The 27,230-nt window shown below is 44.7% G+C and overlaps 1 protein-coding gene across 1 annotated transcript; it reads right to left on the minus strand.

Moving 5' to 3' along the window:
• Positions 1–7,528: 7,528 nt before the first annotated feature.
• Positions 7,529–26,032, minus strand: COX5A (cytochrome c oxidase subunit 5A). Its single transcript, XM_039468940.2, has 5 exons — positions 25,821–26,032; positions 16,875–16,991; positions 14,471–14,592; positions 11,267–11,389; positions 7,529–7,695 (listed from the first exon to the last, which is right to left on the minus strand). The coding sequence occupies exons 1-4, from the start codon at positions 25,918–25,920 to the stop codon at positions 11,276–11,278; spliced, it is 453 nt and encodes a 150-aa protein (XP_039324874.1). The 5' UTR covers positions 25,921–26,032; the 3' UTR covers positions 7,529–7,695; positions 11,267–11,275.
• Between the last annotated feature and the right edge of the window lie 1,198 nt (positions 26,033–27,230).

The raw sequence follows: 27,230 nt of genomic DNA on the forward strand, positions 1-27,230 counted from the left end.
CCGTTTTCTCATCTTACTGCTACATTATGCTGCCTTCCATCAGCTGGTAGGCATATGTCATAAAAAGACATGAGGACAAACTGACATTATGTCTCTCCTGAGGGGATACTATTGGAATTTCACGCATTTTTGCCAAAAATGTTTAGCTAGACTTTAATATACATGCAGATTAGGACATTTTACAATACAACTGGTCTGGACTCTTCAGAAATATAAACTGTATGTATTTGATGCTAAACTTCTTGAAATAGAACAGAATTGTGTTATGTAGGAGGCAAAAGTCCTTTTTCTCAGTTTTTGCTGAAGTGTTCAGGGGTGAAGTGATGTGTGTAGATATATAAACAAATGTGACAAACTATTAATTGCTTTGAAATTTATTAAAACAAAGTGTAGGAAACAAAAAGCCTAGAGACCCCATCCTGTTAGTGTAGAAGCCCTGTCCATCCAAGTGAAGCTGTGGAAGGATCCTCATACTTAACATCTACTACTTTTTTTTTTTTGAGATGGAGTCTCACACTGTTGCCTGGGCTGGAATGCAACAGCATGATCTTGGTTTACGGCAACCTTGGCTTCTGAGATTCAAGCAATTCTCCTGCCTCAGCCTCCAGAGTAGCTGGGATTACAGGTGCCTGCCACCATGCCCAGCTAATTTTTTGGTTTTTTTTTTCTTTTTAGTAGAGACAGGGTTTCACTATATTGGCAAGGCTGGTCTCGAACGCCTGACCTTGTGATCCACCTGCCTTGGCCTCCCAAAGTGCTGGGATTACAGGTGTAAGCCACCGCACCTGGCTCATCTACTTCTTTTGGTAGAGCTAGGATTCAAGTACCTGCTTTCTTTCTTTCTTTTTTTTTTTTTTGAGATGGAGTTTTACTCTTGTTGCCCAGGCTGGAGTGCAATGGCATGATCTCAGCTCACTGCAAACTCTGCCTCCCAGGTTCAAATGATTCTCCTGCCTCAGCTTCCTGAGTAGATGGGATACAGGTGCCCACCACCAAACCCAGCTAATTTTTTTTTTTTTTTGAGACGGAGTTTCACTCTTGTTACCCAGGCTGGAGTGCAATCTCGGCTCACCGCAACCTCCACCTCCTGGGTTCAAGCAATTCTCCTGCCTCAGCCTCATGAGTAGCTGGGATTACAGGCATGTGCCACCATGCCCAGCTAATGTTTTGTATTTTTAGTAGAGACGGGGTTTCACCATGTTGATCAGGATGGTCTCGATCTCTTGACCTCGTGATCCACCCGCCTCGGCCTCCCAAAGTGCTGGGATTACAGGCTTGAGCCACCCCACCCGGCCAATTTTTTATTTTTTAGTAGAGACAGGGCTTCACCATGTTGGCCAGGCTGGTCTCAAACTTCTGACCTCAAGTGACCCACCCACCTCGGCCTCCCAAAGTGCTGGATTATAGGCAAGAGCCACCACGCCCGACCAAGATGTACCTACTTTCTCCAGCACAGCAAAAGAATTGATTCAATTTACCTAATGGGTGTGTGTGTGAGGGGGAAGGAAGCAGAAACAAAATCTGATGAGACACATTCACCAGTAGACTGAATTTATCTAGTCACTTTTGCCTCCTAGTGATTTTTATAAGTTTACTTGTTTTGAAAATTATTTCTCTTATTTTAGATTAAGGGTGGGCAAACTTTCTGTAAACAGACAAATAGCAAGTACTTTTGACTTTGTGGACCATGTAATCTCCGGACTAACTATTCACTCTGCCATTTTAATGCAAAAGCAGCCACAGATAATACACAATGTGACTGTACCTAATTCCATGCAACTGCAAACTCAAAACTGGTCAAGATGATCAACTTTATATATGATCTTACCATAATTTATTAAAAAGCAAAAAGAAAAAAAGCCAAGCGCAGTGGCTCACACCTGCAATCACACCACTTTGGGAGGCAGAGACAGGAGGATGACGAATTCAGGAGATCCAGACAATCCTGGCCAACATGGTGAAACCCTGCCTCTACTAAAAATACAAAAAAATTAGTTGGGTGTGGTGGTGCATGCCTGTAATCCCAGCTACTCAGGAGGCTGAGGCAGGAGAATGGACAGAACCCAGGAGGTGGAAGTTGCAGTGAGCCGAGATCGCGCCACTGCACTCCAGCCTGGCAACAGACCAAGACTCTGTTTCAAAAAAAGAAGCCACAAAAAGCGAAATTAAAAAAAAAAAAAAAAAAAAGCCATAGATAAAATGTAAATGAATGAGTGTGACCGTGTTCCAATAAAACCTTATTTACGGACACTATATTCTAAATTTCATGCAGTTTTTATATATTATGAAATATTTTTTGTGGATTTTCCAACATTTAAAAACATATCAACCTGGGCAACATGCTCTACAAAAAAATACAAAAATTAGCTGGGTGTGGCAGCATGCACCTGTAGAACCAGCTCCTTAGGAGGCTGAGGAGGGAGGATTGCTTGAGCCCAGGAGTGGGGTGGCAGTGTGCTGATATTGCACCACTGTACTCCAGCACTCCAGCATGGGTGACAAAGCAAGACCCTGTTTCAAAAAAAAAGTAAAAATTCCTAGAGCAGGCCAGGTGCAGTGGCTCATGCTTGTAATCCCAGCACTTTGGGAAGCTGAGATGGGCGGATCACTTGAGGCCAGGAGTTCCAAGACCACCCTGGCCAACGTGGTGAAACCGCATCTCCACTAAAAACACAAAAAATTAGCCGAGAGTGGTGGTGGGTCCCTGTAATACCAGCTACTTGAGAGGCTGAGACAGGAGAATCACTTGAACCTGGAAGGTCCAAGATTGAGCCATTGCACTCCAGCCTGGGCAACAAGAGTGAAACCGCATCTCAAAAACAAAAAAAACCAGCCGGGCGTGGTGGCTCAAGCCTGTAATCCCAGCACTTTGGGAGGCCGAGGCGGGTGGATCACGAGGTCGAGAGATCGAGACCATCCTGGTCAACATGGTGAAACCCCGTCTCTACTAAAAAGTGCAAAAAATTAGCTGGGCATGGTGGCGCGTGCCTGTAATCCCAGCTACTCAGGAGGCTGAGGCAGGAGAATTGCCTGAGCCCAGGAGGCAGAGGTTGCGGTGAGCCGAGATCGCGCCATTGTACTCCAGCCTGGGTAACAAGGGCGAAACTCTGTCTCAAAAAAAAAAAAAAAACAACAACAACAACAAAAAAAAAAAAAACAACAAAAAAAACCAAAAAACCCACCACAAACAAAATTCCTAGAGCAGAGTGCAGTGACTTGTGCCTGTAATCCCAGCTACTTGGGAGGCTAGAGGACAGCCTGAGGTTAGGAGTTTGAGATCAGCCTGGGCAACATATAGGTTGCAGGTAGTAAAAAACAGGCAGTGGGCCAAATTTGGCCCACAGGCTGTGTTTGCCCATCGCTTCTTAGAGAGAAAGGAAATACATAATGTGAGCACTCAAGCTAAAAGAGAGGGCTTTTTTTTTTTTTTTTTTTTTTTTCTGATGGAGTCCTGCTCTGTCGCCTAAGTTGGAGTGCAATGGCATGATCTCAGCTCACTGCAAACTCCGCCTCCTAGGTTCAGGTGATTGTCCTGCCTCAGCGTCCTGATTAGCTGTGACTATAGGCATGCACCATCATGCCTGGATAATTTTATATTTTTAGTAGAGACAGGATTTCATCATGTTGGCCAGGCTGGTCTCGAACTCGACCTCAAGTGATCCAAAGATAGGGCTTATTTTTGCAGTCTAAAGAGCAGCTGTAACAACCTTTAAGGGATTTAAAAGTCAGCATGTACAAAATACCTACCAGAGTGCCCATCTCTTTCTAAGGGTATAGATGACTGACTCAGGTTAAACAAAACTTTGAAATCTCAGCCTTACCTAAGATACAAAGGAGGCTGCGTGTGGTGGTTCATGCCTCTAATCCTAGCACTCTGGGAAGCCAAGACAGGCAGGTAGCTTGAACTCAGGAATCTGATAGCAGCCTGGGCAACATGAGACCAAAACCACAAAAATCAGCTGGGTGTGGTGGTGCACGCCTGTGGTCTCAGCTACTCCAGAGGCTGAGGTGGAAGGACTGCAGGAACCTGGGAAGTCAAGGCTACAGTGAGCCATGATCGCGTCACTGCACTCCAGCCTAGGTGACAGAGCAAGACTGTCTCAAAACAAAAATACATGAAAGAAAAAAAAAAGATGCAGAGGCAACAATAATCACTGTCCATCTACTAGTTCTATCCAGCTACATACTACATCTTCCGCTTCTACAAGAAAGGCCAATGCCTTCAACCCTTGCCATCTTTCCAATCGCCCTCATTGCCCAAGATCTCCCCTTTGCCTCCTGTAATTTGACCTCAACTGCCCAGGAATACATGGCCAAGAAACTAAAATCTGTTGAGCATCTGGATGGGTGTGGTGGCTCATGCCTACAATCCCTGCACTTTGGAAGGCCAAGGCAGGTGATCACCTGAGGTCAGGAGTTTGAGACCAGCTTGGCCAACATGGTGAAACCCCGTCTCTACTAAAAATACAAAAATTAGCCAGACATGGTGGCATATGCCTGTAAACCCAGCTACTAGGGAGGCTGAGGCATGAAAATCACTTGAACCTGGGAGGCGGAGGTTACAGTAAGCCAAGATTGCACCACTGCCTGCGCTCCAGCCTGGGTAACAGTGAGACTGTTTCCAAAAAAAAAAATGTTGAGCATCTGTGTATGCTTACCAGCTTCACTTAGTGCCATTTAATCCTCACGAAAATGGCTCTTAAAAGTCCTCCATTCAGCATTTCACAGGTATACACATGTAAAATCTCAAGCTACATACTTTAAGATTTGCATACTTGGCTACATGTTAAATTACACCTTACTAAAGTTGCTCTCTTCTTTCCCTCTAAATGTACCGGCTTCCACAATTTTTTTTTTTTTTTTTTTTTGAGACAGAGTTTCGCTCTTGTTACCCAGGCTGGAGTGCAATGGCGCGATCTCGGCTCACCGCAACCACCGCCTCCTGGGTTCAGGCAATTCTCCTGCCTCAGCCTCCTGAGTAGCTGGGATTACAGGCACGCGCCACCATGTCCAGCTAATTTTTTGCACCTTTAGTAGAGACAGGGTTTCACCATGTTGACCAGGATGGTCTCGATCTCTTGACCTTGTGATCCACCCGCCTCGGCCTCCCAAAGTGCTGGGATTACAGGCTTGAGCCACCGCGCCCGGCGGCTTCCACAATTTTAGCCTTCAACCTAGTTACATCTGCCTCCAAACAGCTTTCTTCCAAGTCTCACCTTTTGCTGCTTCAAACCTTAGATTCTTTTCTCTAGTCTCAGTCTCTTTTCAGAGCTCTTGGCCTAACTTGCCTACCAAAGCCTGAAATTTAACAGAACCAGAATCAAATGCAGCCGTTTCTCCACTCTGTGCCGAGCTCCTCCCTTTGCTGATTCCTATATGAATGGCATCACCATTCGAATCTCAGAATGGCCTTCCCAAAGTTCATTTCCCCTCATCAATTAATCAACTATACCTCAATAATGTGATTCTCAAAACTCATCCCTTTCCATTTCTATGGCTACCACTGTAATTCAAAATCCTAAGTTATAAACACACTGTACAACTGCCTAACTTTTATCCCTACCTCCAGTGTCTTCAGTTTCCAATATTCACTCTTTCCCGTTCACTGCTCTATCCTCAGTGCCTGGCATGTTTGTTATACAGTAGGTTTTATAGCATGAAAACTATCACAGCACTAATCTCACCCTCATAGATAATTGTGAACCTATGTTCCTTCCTCTGCTCCTCCCATGGCATGAAGAACAGAGACCATTTTACTCATTTTGCAGTGAGGAGGAAAGCGCTAGCCCACCCGGCCTACCAACTACACATTAAACATATGTGCCGTTTTAGTTTGTTTCACATTTCTACTTCTTAAAAACTGGGCAGGGGGTTTTCTGGTAGGGAATCAGCCTTTATAAAAGGTCTCACTAGTATTAGAACTTCACCAAAGCTGATTTTAATAACAATTCCTTACATGGCTCTAGGAGACAAGACATCTAAATTTCAAGCTAATATTAATCCGACTTCCCTGATACTGCAATGTGAACTGGCTATACTAGAAATCACCCAGATCTAGAACCTGTTTTGTTTTTTGAGACGGAGTTTCACTCTTGTTGCCTAGGCTGGAGTGCAGTGGCACGATCTCAGCTCACCCCAACCTCCGCCTCCCAGGTTCAATTGATTCTCCTGCCTCAGCCTCCCAAGTAGCTGGGATTAAAGGCATGCACCACCACACCCAAATAATTTTGTGCTTTTAGTAGAGATGAGGTTTCTCCATGTTTGTTAGGCTGGTCTCAAACTCCCAACCTCAGGTTATCCACCTGCCTTGGCCTCCCAAAGTGCTGGGATTACAGATGTGAGCCAATGAGCCCAGCCATTTATTTTTTATTTTTTTATTTTTTTAAGACAGAGTCTTGCTCTGTTGCCCAGGCTGGTGTACAGTGGTGCAATCTCAGCTCACTGCAATCTCCACCTCCCGGGTTCAAGTAATTCTCTGCCTCAACCTCCCAGGTAGCTGGGACTACAGGCGCCCACCACCACGCCTGGCTAAATTTTTTGTGTTTTTAGTAAAGATGGGATTTCATCTTCTTAGCCAGGCTCATCTTGAACTCCTGAACTTGTGATTCACCCTTTATTGAGTACCAAGCCCCAGCTTGGGATTACAAACATGAGTCACCACGCCCGGCCAAGAACCTCTTTATCCAGCAGCTGGTTCTAGTATTATGGTGCTTCTAACACAAGCAGGATTTGTTCTACTCAGCAGTTTAATCAGAATGTCTCCAAATTTACAAAGCAAATGTTTTAATGTCCAAGGCTAATATACCACTGCAAGGAAAGAACAGGTAGGGAAGGAAAGGAGCACTAAGAGAGGAAGACCATAAGAGGGCTTGCCTACTGCGTAGCACATCCTCAAGACTATCTCAGTGACCACTTTTTTTTTTTTTTTTTTTTTTTTTTTGAGACGGAGTTTAGCTCTTGTTACCCAGGCTGGAGTGCAATGGCGCGATCTCGGCTCACCGCAACCTCCGCCTCCTGGGTTCAGGCAATTCTCCTGCCTCAGCCTCCTGAGTAGCTGGAATTACAGGCACGCGCCACCATGCCCAGCTAATTTTTTGTAGTTTTTTAGTAGAGACGGGGTTTCACCATGTTGACCAGGATGGTCTCGATCTCTCGACCTCGTGATCCACCCGCCTTGGCCTCCCAAAGTGCTGGGATTACAGGCTTGAGCCACCGCGCCCGGCCCAGTGACCACTTTTAAACATCATTTCACCTGTTTTGGAAAGGTACAAATTTGATCTATCCCCACAGACAACCAGTCCCCTAAGCCTAGGGTGTCATAAAGAAAATTCTACATAAATGACTTCTAGCCTTCAGCTAACTTACCAGCTGGGGCACTCAAACATATTAATGAAGCTAATTTTCATGTCAGATGGTTTCCAGAGAATTAACACAGTTCTTTCAGCACAGAAGAGGGCAACAAAACCATGAAAGCAATAAAGCACTTAATTTTCTGCTGATTAAGGCAAAACATGAAACAAATACCTAATTTAAGTTCAAACTCATTTCCCTTTTATTAAAGTACAGGTTACCATTACATGGCTTTGTACTCAATAAAGGAAAACTTGTTCAAATAAGGTAATATGTTATCATCAGTATTTCCTGGTGACTGTTTACACTCAAGTAGCAACATCAGTAAATCCTTGTGAAGCCCATCTGTAAAAGAAAACACAAAGAATTAGCTGGGAAAGAATAAAAGGTAGAAATCTTGTTTTTCTTTCTTTCTTTCTTTCTTTTTTTTTTAAGATGGAGTCTTCCTCTGTTACTGTGGCACCATCTCCACTTACTGCAACCTCCACCTCCCAGGTTCAGGTGATTCTGCCGCCTGAGCCTCCTGAGTAGCTGGGATTATAGACATGCAGCACTACGCCCAGCTAACTTTTAGTATTTTTAGTAGAGATGGGGTTTTGCCATGTTGGCCAGGCTGGTGTCGAGCTCCTGATCTCAAATGATCTGCCCACCTCAGCCTCCCAAAGTGCTGGGATTACAGGTGTGAACCACCGCGCCCAGCCAGAATCTTTTAACAATAACCGGCTAGGTGTGGTGGCTCATGCCTGTAATCCCAGCACTTTGGACGGCTGAGGTGGGCAGATCATGAGGTCAGGTGATTGGGACCATCCTGGCCAATAAGGTGAAATCCCATCTCTACTGAAAATACAAAAAATTAGCTGGGTGTAGCGCTGCATGTCTCTAATACCAGCTACTCAGGAGGTAGGAGGATGAGGCAGGAGAATCACTTAAAACCTGGGGAGTGGAGGTTGCAGTGAGCTGAGATCACACCAATGCACTCAATCCTGGTGACAGAGTGAGACTCCGTCACAAACAAACAAACAAAAAAACAGTTAAAGCTACAAACAGGAAAATCATTGTCTCTCTGTACCCTTTACTGCTCTTACTTAATCCTGCCTACTGTCAACCCACAAGGGACCAGCTTTGTGGCTCTTTTGTTGTTTATACCACTGGTACTTCCTTCCCGATCAGAAAAGTGTTCAGTAGTTGCCATTTCTTAAAAATACTTGTTTTGGGCCCAGCGCAGTGGCTCACGCCTATAATCCTAGCACTTTGGGAGGCCGAGGCCAGGGGACTACCTGAGGTCAGAAGTTCAAGACCACTGGGTAACATGGTGAAACTCCGTCTTCACTAAACTACAAAAAATTAGCCTCATGTGGTGGTACATGCCTGTGGTCCCAGCTACTCGGGAGGCTGAGGCACCAGAATCACTTGAACCTGGGAGGCGGAGGTTGCAGTCAGCCAAGATTGCTTCACTGCACTCCAGCCTGGGCAACAGAGCAAGACTGTCTCTTAAAAAAAAAAAAAAAAAGTTAGCTAGAATATATCCTATGTAACAAAAATCTTCTGGACACCTTGGAATAATACTTGATAAAATGAAAACTAAAACACATGGCCAAACGCAGTGGCTCACGCCTGTAATCCCAGCACTCTGAAAGGCCAAGGCAGGCGGATCACATGAGGTCAGGAGATCAAGACCAGCCTGGCCAACAACCTTGTCTCTACTAAAAAATACAAAAATGAGCCAGGCATGGTTGTGGGTGCCTGTAATCCCAGCTACCTGGGAGGCTGAGGCAGGAGAATTGTTTGAACCCGGGAGGCAGAGTTTGCAGTGAGCAGAGATCATGCCACTGTACTCCAGCCTGGGCAACAGAGGAAGAAAAACAACAACAACAAAATAGGAATATGTTGGCCAGACTAGTCCCGAACTCCTGACCTCGTGATCCACCCACCTGGGCCTCCCAAAGTGCTGGGCTTACAGGCATGAGCCACTGTTCCTGGCCAAGTTGAGTCTTCTTTTAAAAAAATGTTTCAATAGGTATTTACTAACAATATCCTAATCAGGGCCAGGCATGGTGGCTCACACCTATAATCCCAGCACTTTGGGAGGCTGAGGTGGGCAGATCACAAGGTCAGGAGTTCGAGACCAGCCTGGCAAACACAGTGAAATCCCATCTCTACTAAAAATACAAAAAAATTAGCTGAGCATCACAGCACGCGCCTGTAATCCCAGCCACTCAGGAGCCTGAGGCAGAAGAATCACTTGAACCCAGAAGGCAGAGGTTATGGTGAGCTGAGATCACCACTGCGCTCCAGCCCAGGCAACAGTGCAAGACTCCATCTCAAAACAAAACAACAACAACAACAACAAAAACCTAATCAGGCTCACTTGTTCTTGTAAGAAATCTGATATTAACTTTTTTTTTTTTTGAGATAGAGTCTCACTGTCACATAGGCTAGAGTGCAGTGGTGTGATCTCAGATCACTGCAACCTCTGCTTCCCAGGTTCAAGCGATTCTCCTGCCTCAGCCTCCTGAGTAGCAGGGACCACAGGCCCACGCCACCACTCCTGGCTAACTTGTATTTTCAGTAGAGATGGGGATTCACTATGTTGGCCAAGCTGATCTCAAACTCCTGACATCAACTGATCTACCCACCTCGGCCTCCCAAAGTGCTGGGATTACAGGTGTGAGCCACTGTGCCTGGCCCAAATAGAAATATTTTTAAAACACCAAAGCACGTGGCAAAATTAAAAGTACCTGAAAATCTGGATATGTGTATACAGGCTCAGTATATTATCATCTATGCTACTGTTTATGCCTAAAATATATTTTTTTCTTTAATTAAGGATACTTTTATTTACCTTTATACCAGTAAAAAATGATGCCAGGGCTGGGCAAGATGGCCTGTAATCCCAGCACTTCGGGAGGTCAAGGCGTGAGACCCACCTGACCAACATGGAGAAACACTGTCTCTACTAAAAATAGAAAACCACCCAGGTGTGGTGGCATATGCCTGTAATCCCAGCAATTTAGGAGGCTGAGGCAGGAGAATTGCTTGAACCTGGGAGGTGGAGGTTGCGGTGAGCCAAGATGGAGCCATTGCACTCCAGCCCGGGCAGCAAGAGCAAAACTTCATCTCAAAAAAAAAAAAAAAAGGCCGGGCGCGGTGGCTCAAGCCTGTAATCCCAGCACTTTGGGAGGCCGAGGCGGGTGGATCACGAGGTCAAGAGATCGAGACCGTCCTGGTGAACATGGTGAAACCCCGTCTCTACTAAAAATACAAAGAATGAACTGGGCATGGTGGCGCATGCCTGTAGTCCCAGCTACTAGGGAGGCTGAGGCAGGAGAATTGCTTGAACCCAGGAAGCGGAGGTTGCGGTGAGCCGAGATCGCGCCATTGCACTCCAGCCTGGGTAACAAGAGCGAAACTCCATCTCAAAAAAAAAAAAAAAAAAAAAAAAAAAAAGCTGGGCATGGTGGCTCACACCTGTAATCCTAGCATTTTGGGAGGCCGAGGTGGGCAGATCAGGAGGTCAGGGGTTTGAGACCAGCCTGGCTCAAACATGACAAGACCCTGTCTCTACTGAAAATACAAAAATTAGCTGGGTGTGGTGGCATGTGCCTGTAATCCCAGCTACTCACTCAGGAGGCTGAGGCAGGAGAATTGCTTGAACCCAGGAGATGTTACCATTGCACTCCAGCCTGGGCAACAGAGCAAGATTTCGTCTCAAAATAATAATAATAATAATGATAATGGCTGGAAATAATTTCAGTTCTTTAAATTTACCATTACTGGTATTCTCAAAATCTCTTCATGCTCATGGCCATTACCTCTAACAAGAACATTGAAAGGTCTTACCCTGGCTCACTGAAATGTCACCCACCCACACCTCTCTGGAGTGTTTTCCTATCCTCTTCAGTGACTTGTTGCTTACCCATGGGGTTTACACTTTGTCAAGGCCCAGTTCCTCTGGAGTGGAGATTCCCAGTTCATTTAAAGTCGGTCTAAGTTCCTGGATGACATATGGGTAGATTTCCTTATGAGGTCCTGCTTTGTCCTGATGGCAAAGAGAATATTCACATTTAATTCATGAAATGAACTTGAAAATGCTTTTAATTACATAAGCAGAGGCTAGTAGCACAGAATTAATAATACAGGTCATCGGCTGGGCGTGGTGGCTCAGGCCTGTAATCTCAGAACTTTGGGAGGCAGAAAGGCAGGTCACTTGAGGTCAGGAGTTCGAGACCAGCCTGGCCAACACGGTGAAACCTTGTCTCTACTAAACATACAATTATCAGCCAGGTATGATGGCATGCACCTGTAATTCCAGCTACTCGAGAGGCTGAGGCAGGAAAATCGGCTTGAACCCAGGAGGCAGAGGCTGCAGTGAGCTGAGATCACGCCACTGCATTCCAGCCTGGGTGACTGAGCAAGACTCCATCTCAAACACAAAAAAACAGGTCATCTACTTTTAAGTTAACACATTTGTTCAATAAAGACAGCAACTGATATATGTACTGTTAAAGGTAGGTTTTTGAGATACCTTGAGAATAACTGCAACTGGACTAAATCCAGAAAAAAAACATCTTTAAAGTCTAGAGTTACAGGAAAAGAAGGTAGTGATGACAGAATTTTGTGAAGGCAATTAGACATGCCCAGCAGGCAACACGAATAATTGAGTTAACACGGAAAAAGTATTTTCATTTGCCTCCAATTTGAGACCCTAACTGAATTAACTACCAGTGCTGAATGGATTGATAGCCTACAGAACCCTTAATCATCTTACCCATTATAGATAAAGTAACGTCACACTTTCCCCCTTAACAGACCTTGAGTTTCTTTCTTACAGACTATAGTATCTATTCATGGGGAGCTGTACTTTGAGAATACGTATGTCCAGGGATGAAGAGTTTCTACCATAATAGATAGATATACCAGTACTATCACAAGGTTCTTCAGGAACGAATAAGAAGTCAAATCAACTAAGAAAGTGACCAGCTGCTCCTCTTCTGCCTTCAAAAAACTCTAGGTCTCCTTAATTGTATTTTTAAAAATTAAGATTCTTGTTTAAAATGCAATGTATTTATTTATTACAAAAAAAACCTTGACCAGGCACTGTGGCTTATGCCTATAATCCCAGCACTTTGGGAGGTAGAGTACCTGAGATCAGGAGTTCAAGACCAAAAAGGCCAACCTGGTGAAACCCCATCTCTATTAAAAAATACAAAAATTAGGCCAGGGCCGGCGACTCATGAGGCCAGGAGTTCAAGATCAGCATGGCCAAGATGGTGAAACCCCGTTTCTACTAAAAATATGAAAATTAGCCAGGCACAGTGGCAGGCGCCTATAATCTCAGCTACTTCAGAGGCTGAAGGAGGAGACTCGCTTGAACCTGAGGGGCAGAGGTTGCAGTGAGCCAAGATAGTGCCATTGCACTCCAGCCTAGGCAATGGAGCAAGACTGTCTCAAAGAATAAAAAAATTAGCTGGGCACGGTGGTGGGTATCTGTAATCCCAGCTACTCAAGATGCTGAGGCAGAAGAATCACTTGAACCCAGAAGGTAAGGTTGCAGTGGGCCGAGATCTCACCATTGCACTCCAGCCTGAGTGACAGAGAGATTCCATGGCAAATAAATAAAGTCAGAAACTATAACCAGGCCGGGCGCGGTGGCTCAAGCCTGTAATCCCAGCACTTTGGGAGGCCGAGGCGGGTGGATCATGAGGTCGAGAGATTGAAACCCCGTCTCTACTAAAAATACAAAAAATTAGCTGGGCATGGTGGCACGTGCCTGTAATCCCAGCTACTTAGGAGGCTGAGGCAGGAGAATTACCTGAGCCCAGGAGGCAGAGGCTGCGGTGAGCCGAGATCACGCCATTGCACTCCAGCCTGGGTAACAAGAGCGAAACTCCATCTCAAAAAAAAAAAAAAAAAAAGAAACTATAACCAAAAAAGAGGGTGGAAAACTAGTACATATCCTCCTATGTTTTCATATAATGTATATTTTCCTTTACCTTTTTTTTTTTTTTTGAAACGGAGTTTCTCTCTTGTTGCCAAGGCGTAATGGCATGATCTTGGATCACCACCTCTGCCTCCTGGGTTCAAGCGATTCTCCTGCCTCAGCCTTCTGTGTAGCTGGGATTACAGGCATGAGCCACCACATCTGGCTAATTTTGTATTTTCAGTAGAGACAAGGTTTCTCCATGTTGGTCAGGCTTGTCTTGAACTCTCAACCTCAGGTGATCCGCCCGCCTCAGTCTCCCAAAGTGCTGGGATTACAGGCATAAGCCAACACACCTGGCCCAGTGTGTATTTTTTAAAAAATAAAATAGAGTCATACCACAAAAGCTGTTTTTTGTAACTTTCTCCAGTTAATATGATGCAAATATGTTAATGTCAAACACATTTCTACAATATCAAAAGTTGTGTAGTATAACCAGTTCTGGGAAGTTCCCTCTTAAGAATTCCCAACATTTCGTATGACAAATAGCAAAAAGATGAATACGCTTTGTAGTTAAATCTTCGTGTACCCTTAATTATTTCCTTAAGATAAATTCTTTTTTTTTTTTGAGACTGAGTTTCTCTCTTGTTGCCCAGGCTGGAGTGCAATGGCGCGATCTCAACTCACTGCAACCTCTACCTTCTGGGTTCAAGCGATTCTCCTGCCTCAGTCTCCCAAGTAGCTGGGATTACAGGCACGCACCACCAAACCCAGCTAATTTTTATATTTTTAGTAGAGACAGGGTTTTGCCATGTTGGCCAGGCTGGTCTCGAACTCCTGACCTCAGGTTATCTACCCGCCTCAGCCTCCCAAAGTGCTGGGATTACAGGCGTGAGCCACCACACCTGGCCAAGATAAATTCTTAAAAAAAAAGAGAGAAAGAGAAAGAGAAGGAAAAAAAAGAGATAAATTCTTAAATGGAATTGCTGAACAAAAGTGTATCATGTATAATTTGTAAGGCCTTGAATAAATGCTGCCAAAGTAGCCTCTAGACAGATTTTAACTGTAATGTACATTCCTTCTAGTTATATAAGGAATCATTTTAGGCATTTTAACAAATTCAGAAATACAGAATATGCTGATACCTGAGCAACAGCCCACTCACTCACAGAACAATTTTAGCATTATTATTTCACTGACCTTAACAGCCTCTAGGATGCGAACTGTACTAGCAAAATCATTTAACCGTCTGCATGCCCGCAAAGCAGCATCAATGATTTTGGGCTCTGGAACCAGATCATAGGTAACAAGTGTGTTTATCCCTGCAAAATTAAGAAGAAGGGCCATGTCAACCTGGAAGAGCCTTACTTAAACTATGACTTACTTATATTTTTACTGAGTCACTGATGTATGATCTTATCTGTGTCTCCATGCTCTATCTACAAAATGGAAGAATCTACCTTTAACAACTTCTAAATAATAAGATCACAGTGGATCTCCCTAAGTTAATTAGTGGAAAGAACGAACTATGCATTAGCATGCAGACTGAAGAAAAAATACCCTGAGGTTTTTTTTTTTCTTTCTTTGAGTCAGAGTTTTGCTCTTGTTCCCCAGGCTGGAGTGCAATGATGATCTCAGCTCACCACAACCTCTGGCTCCTGGGTTCAAGCAATTCTCCTGCCTCAGCCTCCGGAGCAGCTGGGATTACAGGCGTGCGCCACCACGCCCCAGTAACTTTGTATTTATATTAGAGATGGGGTTTCTCCCTGTCAGTCAGGCTGGTCTAAAACTCCCAACCTCAGGTGATCTGCCCACCATGGAATTATAGGCACGAGCCACCACTCCTGGCCAGAAAAAACCCTAAGAGTTTTCTTAAATGCAAACACTATTTTCATAATTATTAGCTGGTTTCTTTTCAAACAAGAGGGTTATTTTCAACTCCTAACTTTTTTTTTTTTTTTTTTTTGGAGATGGAGTCTTGCTCTGTGGCCCAGGCTGGAGTGCAGTAGCAACACCTCAGCTCACTGAAAGCTCTGCCACCTGGGTTGCTGCCTCAGCCTTCTGAGTAGCTGGGATTACAGGCAGGTGTCACCACACCCAGGTAATTTTGTATTTTTAGTAGAGACAGGGTTTCAACATTTTGGCCAGGCTGGTCTTGAACTCCTGACCTCATGATCCACCTGTCTCAGCCTCCCGAAGTGCTGGGATTACAGGTGTTAGCCACTGTGTCTGGTCCTCCTATATTTAACTCTTAGAACAATGTACGTATTTTGGATGCTTTAACAGAGTAAAGGCCTGTCGAGGTGGCTCACTCTTGTAATCTCAGCACTTTGCGAGGCCAAGGCAGGTGGATCACCTGAGGTCAGGAGTTTGATTCCAGCTGGCCAACATGGTAAAACCCATCTGTACTAAAAATACAAAATTAGCTGGGCGTGGTGGTACATGCCTGTAATCCCAGCTTCTCAGGAGGCTGAGGCAGGAGAATCACTTGAACCCAGTAGGTGGAGGTTGCATTAAGCCCAGATCATGCCATTACACTGCAGCTTGGGCAACAAGAGAGAAATTGTCTCTTAAAAAAAAAAAAAAAAAAAAAAAAAGAGAGAGATTCAACTGGAAAATAGTCTAAAAACCAGAGAAATGGGTAAGGAGAGTTAATGAAGCCCAAATGAGGACATTAAGGAGATATTATAGAGAAACAGTACATAGACTCATAAACATTCAACCAGAAAATGATCGGGCATGATTACTTTCAGATCTGCACAAAATGACACCTCATAAAATTTAAGATTCTCTTAATGGGAACACAGAATTGCTGTTCTTTTTTATTACTTCTAGTCCAGATTGTTCAGTAAGAATTTGTCTGCTTGTAGCAAAAGGGAATCATTACATTTCTGCAGGGAAGTTTAAAGCACTTAGGTTTCTTGCTTTTATTATTTTAAAATATTTAAACTAAGGATACCAGTGAATATGATGCAGTCATAGAGACTGAATTTTTGGTTTGAGATGAATTACCCTACACTTAATGCTACATATTCATGTTAAATGTGCATCTGCAAATTTAGGAAAGACAAGTTCTAACTCACATACTTATTCAGGTCAAGACAATGCAAAAATAACAAAAAACCCAAACCATCACCCAAAGGGGAAGGAAAGCAAATGACTGCTTTGTGTAAATTCTTTGAAATGTATAAAACTGTTACCTTTTGCTCATCTTGTCTTATTGCTATAGCAGTGGTTTTCAATAATTAAGGGTGATTTCATCCCTCAGGAGATACTGTGTAACGTCTAGAGACATTTTTGGTTGTCACACGGTAGGGGTGTGTGCATACTGGCTTCTAGCAGGTAGAAGCTAAAGGTGATGCTAAACATCCTACAGTATTAAGGACAGTCCCCTACAGCAAAGAATTATCTGGCCCACAATGTCAATAGTGCCTGCCTTAAAAGTCCTGCTTTATAGATAGCTATAAACTTTCCTAACTGCAAGCTGCATGATGGTAACCAGTTTAAACAATACATATTTTCAAAACAGTTGCTCTCAACAAAGGGGCAGAAGCAGTTCACATTTACACACCAAAATAGACAAGTATGTCTATGTTCCAATTACCTTTACGCAATTCCCAGGCATCTATATCTGGCTTGTTGAAGTATGTTACCCAGCGAGCATCAAACTCCTCATCTGTCTCACTTGACCCATGGGAATAGCAGCGAACTGAGTGGATAGCTACAATGTGAAAGAACCATAACTTCAATGTACACAAATAGTACTTGATATATCTTGTTTAATGCATTAAATTTTGAATCAACTATATATGTTGTGGCAGAAAAAATATTCAACAGGTCAAATGAAATACATCTTATACATTGATAAAGAATCTTTAAAATTAGTCTGGGTGCGGTGGCTCACGCCTGTAATCCCAGCACTTTGGAAGGCCGAGGCAGGCAGATCACAAGGTCAAGAGATTGAGACCATCCTGGCCAACGAGGTGAAACCCCATCTCTCTACTAAAAATACAAAAAATTAGCCAGGAGTGGTGGCACGTGCCTGTAGTCCCAGCTACTCAGGAGGCTGTCAGGAGAATCCCTTGAACCCAGGAGGCGTAGGTTGCAGTGAGCCGGGACTGTGCCACTATACTCCAGCCTGAGGGACAGAGTGAGACTCCGTCTCAAAAAAAAAAAAAAATATCAAGCAAATAAAATCAAGTAGAAGGAAAAGTATTACATAGGCATGTTTATATCTTCCCCCTAATGTATAATACTAGCATGAAATTATTTACAGTGGTTCCTTCTTGTATGAATGTATTTATTAATTTATTGAGACAAAGTCTCACTCTGTCGCCTATTCTGGAGCACAATCTTGGCTCACTGCAAACTTTGCCTCCCAGGTTCAAGTGATTCTCCTGTCTCAGCCTCCTGAGTAGCTGGGACTACAGGAGCCTGCAACCATGCCCAGCTAATTTTTGTGCTTTTAGTAGAGACAGGGTTTCATCATATTGACCAGGCTGGTCTCAAACTCCTGAGCTTGAGATCCACCCGCCTCGGCCTCCCAAAGTGCTGAGATTACAGACATGAACCACCTCAACTGACCGACCCCCTCTTGTTTATTTTAAATTAACAGTGATTATCAGTGGAAGGTAAAAACTACTTTATATACTTCCATATTGTTTGATTTTTTACACTTAACCAGAGTATTAATTCCTAAATAAACATGTCCCACTGGGCACACACCTGTAGTCCTAGCTACTCAGAGCCTCAGCCCAGGAGTTCAAGGTTGTAGGGTACTACAATATGACAGCACCTGAGATAATAGCCATTGCATTCCAGCCTGGGCAACACAGTGACACACCACCTCTTAAAAACTAAATAATAATACTAACTTCCGTTCAAGTTCTCTTTTTTGAGACAAGATCTCACTTTGTTGTTGCCCAAACTGGAGTGCAGTGGCTCAATCATGGCTCACTGCAGCCTCAAACTCTTTGGGCTCAAGCATTCCTCTCACCCTTGCCTCCCAAAGTGCAGGGATTACAGGTGTGAGCCACCAGCCCTGGCCCCATTCAAACTCTTAAACAAACTTATATACTTTATTGATGCATTAAAAAAAAAAAAAAAAAACAACTCATGTTGTTATATTGCAAAATAAATTACACATCCTGACAAATTACACGTACAAATTGCTTTATCAAACTACACTCCCTTCCCAGAAGAGTCTAATAAATCCCCTAAGAGAATGTACACTCTAATCTATACCCAATGCAAAATATTGTTTTATAAGGTATCTAAGAAATGACATTTTGGGCCGAGAGCGGTGGCTCACACCTGTAATCCCAGCACTTTGGGAGGCTGAGACTGGTGGATCATGAGGTCAGGAGTTTGTGACCAGCCTGACCAACATGGTGAAACCCCGTCTCTACTAAAAATACAAAAATTAGCTGGGCGTGACGGCAGACACCTGTAATCCCAGCTGCTCGGGAGACTGAGGCAGAAGAATCACTTGAACCCAAGAGGCAGAGGTTGAGGTGAGCTGAGATCACACCACTGTACTCCAGCCTGGGCAACACACCAAGATGCCATCTCAAAGAAAAAAAAAAATGATATTTTAAATGCAACATTGTCAATAAAACAGGATACACAATTATTTTCATGCCATTTCTTGCCTTCAGCATTCTGAAGGCTAGTAGAGCCTCCCAATCAATACATCATTTATAGTACTGTATGAAAAGCATTTCCTTTTTTTTTTTTTTTTTTTTTTTTTTTTTTTTTTTTTTTTTGAGACGGAGTTTTGCTCTTGTTACCCAGGCTGGAGTGCAATGGCGCGATCTCGGCTCACCGCAACCTCCACCTCCTGGGTTCAGGCAATTCTCCTGCCTCAGCCTCCTGAGTAGCTGGGATTACAGGCACGCGCCACCATGCCCAGCTAATTTTTTGTATTTTTAGTAGAGACGGGGTTTCACCATGTTGACCAGGATGGTCTCGATCTCTTGACCTCGTGATCCACCCGCCTCGGCCTCCCAAAGTGCTGGGATTACAGGCTTGAGCCACCGCGCCCGGCCTTTTTTTTTTTTTTAAATCAAGTCTCACTCTGTCGCCCAGGCTGAAATGCAGTGGCACAATCTCGGCTCACTGCAACCTTCACCTTCTGGGTTCAAGCCATTCTCCTGCCTCAGCCTACTGAGTAGCCGAGACAACAGGCATGTGCCACCACGACCAGCTAATTTTTGTATTTTCAGCAGGAATGGGGTTTCACCATGTTGCCCAGGTTGACCTCAAACTCCTGACAAGTGATCCACCTGCCCCAGCCTCCCAAAGTGTTGCGATTACAGGTGTGAGCCACTGTTCCTGGTCCCATTTTTCTTTCTTCTTGACAAATGGACACTGAATTGAGTTTGGAAATCTGGATTCCTTCTGAATACCCTCTGGAACAGGTAGGGGGATGGGGGAGGCAGAAAATTTTATCTTTGGGTCTTAGATGCAGCACAGGCTAGTGCTCAGGTACCTCTAGGCTCTTTGCTCTCTGTTTGACCCTGGGAAATTAAGTTTCATTTTCCTTATCTGTAAAATAGGGGATACTACCCTCCTTAATAGATTATAAAGATTAAATGTGGAAACAGGTAGGTTAACACTGCACACTGGTACGAAACAAATGGTAGCTATAAACTAACCCTTATCTAAAAATGTCTTAGTTGATCTTCTAGTTATAAAAATCATAACTTAAAGACATGAAAAATATCTCGAATCACATTTCCTACTATCTGTATTAGATAAGCTTGCTGTAACTTCTAATTGTTTAAGGCTTCTTAATATATTTTTACTTATTTACTCTTAGAGATGGGGTCTTGGTATGTTGTCCAGGTCTTGAACTGCTGACCTCAAGCAATCCTACGACTTCAGCCTCCCAGAGTACTACGATTATAGGCGTGAGCCATTGCACCAGGCCTTAACATACATATATATATGTATATAAAAAAAAATATATATATATACACACACACACACACACACATATATGAGTAGGAAAAAAACAAAGCAGAAAAGATCTTCCCAGAGACCTAAATTACCTACACAATCCAAGCCCAGAATGAAGTGGAACAGGCACATAAATGGTATAGATGTGGCCATGTTTTATTTTTTTTATTTATTTAATTTTTTTTTTTTTGAGAGTCTCGCCCTGTCGCTCAGGCTGGAGTACAATGGTACAAGATCTCGGATGACTGCAACTTCTGCCTCCTGGGTTCAAGTGATTCACCTGCCTCAGTCTCCCGAGTAGCTGGGATTATAGATGCCTGCCACCACATGCGGCTAATTTTTTGTATCTTTAGTAGAGACGAGGTTCCGCCATGTTGGCCAGGCTGGTCTCAAACTCCTGACCTCATGATCCGCCCAACTCAGCCTCCCAAGGGATTACAGACAGGTATGAGCCACCATGCCTGGCCTTAATTTCTTCAACAAGAAAAAACGGATCTCTACACCTAAATATATTTGATAAGTGAAAATCAAAACTACATGGATATTTAATAAGTCTTATAAGATTAATATTCAAATTTAATATATCAGAAAACAAGGCCAGGTGTGGTGGCTCACACCTGTAATTCCAGCACTTTGGGAGGCTGAGGTGGGCGGATCACTTGAGGCCAGGAGTTTAAGACCAGCCTGGCCAACACTGTGAAACCCTACCTCTACTAAAATACAAAAAACTAGCTGGGTGTGGTGGCGCAGGCCTGTAGCCCCAGCTACTTTGGAGGCTGAAGGAGGAGAATCGCTTGAACCCAGGGAGGCTGCAGTGAGCCAAGATCACACCACTGCACTCCAGCCTGAGCAATAGAGCAAGACTCCATCTTAAAAAAAGAAAAAAAAAAAAAAAAAAAATATATATATATATATATATATATAAATACACACACACACACACACATACACACACACACACGAAAACATAGATTAGACAACCTTCTAAAACACTATTATGAAGAACTTAGGGCCAGGCGCAGTGGCTCTAGCCTGGGTGACAGTAAGATCCTGTCTCAAAAAAAAAATGTGTAAGTTATCTTTTTTTTTCTTTTTTTTCCAGTAAATCTTTTTCAAAAACTAAAGCTAGCCTTAACTGAATACTTCAAGTGCAAGTATAAAATGATACAATCACTTTGGAAGACTGTTTAAGCAGTTTCTTATCAAGTTAAACACAAACCTATCATGTAACACAGTAATTCCACTCCTAAGTATTTACCCAGTGAAAAGTCTATGTACTCCTTCCCCGGAGGTAATTACCTGTCCTATCCAGAACAGTGTTTCATGATAAGCAAATCCTTTTGTTCCCTGCTAGGCATGGATTTGACTACATGAGTGCTAGGCTTTGTTTCCTAACTTCAAATAAGATGACCAGCAACAGCAAATCCAGGAGGTCACCACCTTCAATGAGTTGATCACATGTCTTCTGGAAGCCAAATTACAAACTAGTTGTATTCCAAAAAGTCCTTTTTTTTTTTTTTTTTTAAGAGACCAGGGGAGAGCGCGAACACAGTCTTTTATAAAACAGGCCAGGTGTGGTGGCTCATGCCTGTAATCCCACAATTTTGGGAGGCCAAATCAGGACTGCTTGATGCTAGGACTGAAAGACCAGCTTGGGCAACAAAGACAGAGCCCCATCTCTACAAAAAAAAAAAAAAAACTTAAAAAATCAGCAGGATGTGGTGTTCCCAGCTACTTAGGAGGCTGAGGTGGGAAGATCCCTTGAGCCCAGGGCAACAAGAATGCAGTGAGCTATGACTGCACCACTGCACTCCAGCCTAGATTGGAGCAATACTCTGTGTATCAAACAAACCAAAATAAATAAAAATTTTAAAACCCACATGTCCCTTTTTTTTTTTAAAGACAGGGTTTCAGGCTGGTCATGAACTCCCGACCTCAGGTGATCTGCCCGCCTTGGCCTCCAAAGTGCTTGGATTACAGGCGTGAGCCACCACACCCGGCCTCCACATATCCCTTTCTGAAGGGCAAAAACAGACTCTCCCCACATGATTTAAATTATACTGTTAAATCCAGTAATAGGTAGAGCAGGATCTCTTCCATTAGCTATGGACATGTCCCCCACATGCTTGACATTTTTTTAGGTACACTATACAAGCATTCTCTGCCCCACACCCCCTACCCCACTTAAGAACAGGATCTCCACCTAGTATTGAAGCTTGTAAGGAAAACTATTTTGGAAAACAATTACTCAGTGCTTTTACGTAACCTGAAGGTTCCAGAGTAAGAAGAAAGAAGCAGCTATGAAAAATGAGGACATTTTTAGGGCTTCATTCTAAAAAGCTATTTCTAACACTGCTTTCTGGCATTCAGTTAAGCACTCTATTTAAAAACAAAAAGACTAACACATACAGAAAAACTAAAGGGCTCATTAATCCCTTGGGTTTAGATTTTGTTAAATAGGATAGTTTTCCATTTAATAATCAGCCCTAACAGGCCCAAAGAATAAACATTTTGGTGGTGGTAACTCTGGGAATGAGGGAGCAATAATGAGTTATTGAGACCAGGCGCAGTGGCTCTTGCTTGTAATCCCAGCACTTTGGGAGGCTGAGGTGGAAGGATGGCTTAAGCCCAGGATGTCGAGGCTGCAGTGAGCTGTGCCACTGTACTGCAGCCTGTGCGACAGACCCTGTCTCAAAAAAAACAAAAGATCCTGTCTCAAAAAAAAAAAAAAACAAAAGAAAAAACAGGCCAGGCGCGGCAGCTCACGCCTGTAATCCCAGCACTTTGGGAGGCAGAGGCAGTTGGATCACGAGATCATGAGGTCAAGAGATGGAGACCATCCTGGCCAACATGGTGAAACCCCGTCTCTACTAAAAATACAAAAATTAGCTGGGTGTGGTGGCACGTGCCTGTAGTCCCAGCTCCTCAGGAGGCTGACGCAGGAGAATTGCTTGAACCCAGGAGAATTGCTTGAACCCAGGAAATGGAGATTGCAGTGAGCTGAGATCGTGCCGTGCCACTGCACACCAGACTGGAGACAGAGCGAGACTCCATCTCAAAAAAACGAAAACAAAAACAAACAACAACAGAAGAAAAAGAAAAATCTGGCTGGGCATGGTGCCTCACAACTGTAATCCCAGCACTTTGGGAAGCTGGAGGAGGGAGACAGCAGGCAGCTAGGCACTCCTGAGCCCAGGAGTTCCCAGATCAGCCTGGGCAACACAGGGAGATACTGTTTCTACCAAAAATAAAAATGGTGGTGCACCCTTGTGATCCTAGCTATTTGGGAAGCAGAGGCAGGAGGATCAGTTGAGTCCCAGGAGGTCAAGGCCACAGTGAGCTCTGATGGTGCGACCGTACTCCAGCTTAGGCAGCACAGTGAGACTATCTCAAGAAGAAAAGAACAGAACAGAAAATAAAAGAGGAAAGGAAAGGAAGAGAGGAAAGAAGGAAGGAAGGAAGGGAGGGAGGAAGGAGGGAGGGCTGGGCACGGTGGTCCACATCTGTAATCCCAGCACTTTCACAAGGTCAGGAGTTTGAGACCAGCCTGACCAACATGGTGAAACCCTGTCTCTACTAAAATGCAAAAATCAGCTGGGCACGGTGGCGCGCTTGTAATCCCAGCTACTCAGGAGGCGGAGGTAGAAGAAAAAATCGCTTGAACCTGAGAGGCGGAGGTTGCAGTGAGTCGAGATCATGCCATTGCACTCCAGCCCAGGTAACAGTGCGAGACTCCATTTAAAAAAAAAAAAAAGAAAGAAGAAAAAAAAAAGGGAAAAAAAGAAAAAAAAAAAGGGAAAGAAAGCAAAGAAAGAAGAGAAAAAAAGAAAAATTAAAAAAAAATTTTTTTTTTTGAGATGGAGCCTCACTTTGTTGCCCAGGCTGGAGTGCAGCGGCACCATCTCGGCTCACTCCAACCTCTGCCTCCCGGGTCCAAGCAATCATCCTGCCTCAGCTTCCCGGTAGCCGCAAATATGTGCACATGCCAAAAATGTATATTTAGTATAACATAAAACATGAACAAACATCAGGATGACCCAAACATAACTACAGATAAGAAACAAAAATGGTTCCACATTTTTGTCAGTAAATTTGCCAGGCGTGGTGGCAGGTTCCTGTAATCCCAGCTATTTGGGAGGCTGGGGCAAGAGAATCGCTTGAGCTAAGACCATGCCATAGTATCTCCAGCCTGGGCAACAAGGATGAAACTCCATCTAAAAAAAAAACAAAAAGGAGTCAATTTCCTAAGATGGACTTCGGATTCCTTTTCTATAAAATAGAATGGTCTCCACGATCTCTAAAGTACACTCTATCTAGGTTGGGTGCAGTGGCTCATGCCTATAATCCCAAATTTTGGGAGGCTGAGATAGGAGGATCACTTGAGCCCAGGAGTTCAAACCCAGCCTTGGCAACATAGGGATACTCCCTCTCTAATTAAAAAAAAAAAAAAAGTATCCTCCAGTCTTATGATTTTATGACAAATGATACAAGATAAAGTAAAAAATGAATGAAGCAAAACATATCCTTTAGGTTCTGAAGTGTTAAAACACTTAGTCAAGGCAACAACCTTACAGTTTTGAGTTTCTGAGTTCTTTTTAAAATTTTTAACTTCAGCATACCCTGAAATGAGTTTCTAGTTCTTACGTTTAAATATGCATGCATAGTTGCCAGTGATGCGAGTTCAAAAATAAAATATAATGTAACACACATGCATAGAAGCTAAATTTCAAAATGTAGCATATATTATCATCACGGACCAAGATCGAAGTGTAATTACTGTATTTATTCTACGGTGGTGGATTCAAACTCTCCCAGAACGCATATAAGGGGAAAGAAAGTAGACAAGAATCAGCAGCATGTCTCATACTCCAGCAATCAGGCTTCTATGCCACAGGGGGAAAAAAACACGAAACATTCCTATGCTTGTAAAACCCAGTATTCCTGATTCTGTGGATCCAATTTTCAAAAGAGTGATATTTTTATCATAAGCCATATCGAAACTCAGGCTATCTTCCGGAGATCAGGAAACAACCACACACGTCGATCTAATTTAAATTAGAATGTGGCACAGCAGTCCCTAAAAATGACAGAACAGGCGGTGAAGGTGATACACTAAACGCTAACCGAGAAACGCCTGATTCAAAAGTATAATCGTGTGTCCCATACAGAAACATATTGTGTCCTCGGACCTCGAGCGGCGCGCCCGGAGGCTCAATGTCACCTTCGCCGAGGCGCTGCAGGCCGGCGGCGGCCACTCCCGGTCAGGTGGCCGCAGGGTCGGCGCCGGGGCAGGGTCACGGCCCGGGAACCGTAGGGGAGCGCTGCGTCCCCTCTTCGGCGCTCACAGCAGGTCCACATCTGACCTGTCCACAGTGACAGAGCCAGGAAGTTGCGCGGAGGGAGGCCCGGGGAGTGCGCTCTCAGGTCCTCCACTATTCGAGGCGGCGGCCAGGGCGGCCGGCGGTCACAGGGTTCGGTAACCAGGGCAGGGCAAGGGCTAGGCCGGGGGGAGCCCGCCCTCGGGTGGCGGCGGGGGCCCAGGTCACCGCAAGGACACGAGGGCGCGGGCAGTGGCAAGCAGGGGCCTTACCCGCGGCGGGGCCGGGGGTCGGGGCGGAGTGCAGGAGGCCTCGAGGGCCGGCCCAGGCGGTTGCGGCCACAGCACAGCGGCGGAGAGCGGCGCCCAGCATGACGGCGATGGCGGCCCGCGAGCAGAGGATGGAGACAGAAACCGGCGTGAGCTCGCGGGTGGCTCGCGAGCTGGCGGGGGCCGGACTCACGCACAGGCGCACGGCGGGCGGAGCACGTAGGCCCGCCCACTGCGACTCCGGCGCCTGGGCGGGAGGGGCCAGAGCGCGGCCGCGGGCGGGTGACGGCGGCGCGCTGAGGACAAAGTTCATTAGCCCCGCGTCCCGCCTTGTCGCTGGTCAGGTGACCTGCAGCCGCCATCCTGGAGGCAGGAATGGAGGCGAGGGAGGAGCAACCGACAGTGCTTCTGTTCGATTCAGGCCCAGAGGGCACTTAATCACCTCAAAGTAGGAATGATAGCAGTAACAACAGACTGTAATAAAAATACCTACTTTGCGGCCGGGCGCTGTGGCCCCGGCACTTTGGGAGGTCGAGGCGGTCAGATCACCTGAGGTAAGGAGTTCGAAACCAGCCTGACCAACAAGGTGAAACCCCGTCTGTACTAAAGATACAAAATTACTAGCTGGGCGTGGTGGTGCACCCCTGTAATCCCAGCTCAGGAGGCTGAGGCAGGAAAATAGCTTTAACCCGGGAGGCGGAGGTGTGGTGAGCCGAGATCGCGCCATTGCACTCCAGCCTGGGCAACAAGAGAGAAACTCCGTCTCAAAAAACAAAATAATAAAACCCCTACTGGCCGGGCGCGGTGGCTCAAGCCTGTAATCCCAGCACTTTGGGAGGCCGAGGCGGGTGGATCACGAGGTCGAGAGATCGAGACCATCCTGGTCAACGTGGTGAAACCCCGTCTCTACTAAAAATACAAAAAATTAGCTGGGCATGGTGGCGCGTGCCTGTAATCCCAGCTACTCAGGAGGCTGAGGCAGGAGAATTGCCTGAACCCAGGAGGCGGAGGTTGCGGTGAGCCGAGATCACGCCATTGCACTCCAGCCTGGGTAACAAGAGCAACACTCTGTCTCAAAAAAAAACAAAACAAAACAAAACAAAAAAACCCTACTTTGCTTACCCACGTCTTTCCTGTTGTAGCATAAAATAAAAGAACGAATGGTGGGGGATGCCTATATATAAGGGACTCTATTAGTAACTATTCTTAAATCACAAACCAGCTTGCATAAAAAAATGAGTTCAACTACTTCATTTCACAGATGAGGAAAGAGGCTCAGAAATCGGGCTGCTCACTGGCAGTCAAGGATCTTTTCGCCACATCCCCAGTTCCGAGGACTCTCACCTGGATGTTTCTGCCCCATCTCCTACAGGAAGGCTCCTGAATCTACGACCCATGGCTCTGAAATAGGGT

Source organism: Saimiri boliviensis, chromosome 2 (assembly GCF_048565385.1).
Source record: "Saimiri boliviensis isolate mSaiBol1 chromosome 2, mSaiBol1.pri, whole genome shotgun sequence".
In the NCBI taxonomy this organism is placed as follows: Eukaryota; Metazoa; Chordata; class Mammalia; order Primates; family Cebidae; genus Saimiri; species Saimiri boliviensis.

What these genes read in the sequence shown, in the direction of transcription:
- COX5A (XM_039468940.2), bottom strand. Translation starts at nt 25,920, where the DNA reads ATGCTGGGCGCCGCTCTCCGCCGCTGTGCTGTGGCCGCAACCGCCTGG. An exon ending in TGCCTGGGAATTGCGTAAAG is followed by an intron (nt 14,593 to 16,874) that starts GTAATTGGAACA and finishes TTAATTTTGCAG; the next exon opens with GGATAAACACACTTGTTACC. An exon ending in GCATCCTAGAGGCTGTTAAG is followed by an intron (nt 11,390 to 14,470) that starts GTCAGTGAAATA and finishes CTTTGCCATCAG; the next exon opens with GACAAAGCAGGACCTCATAA.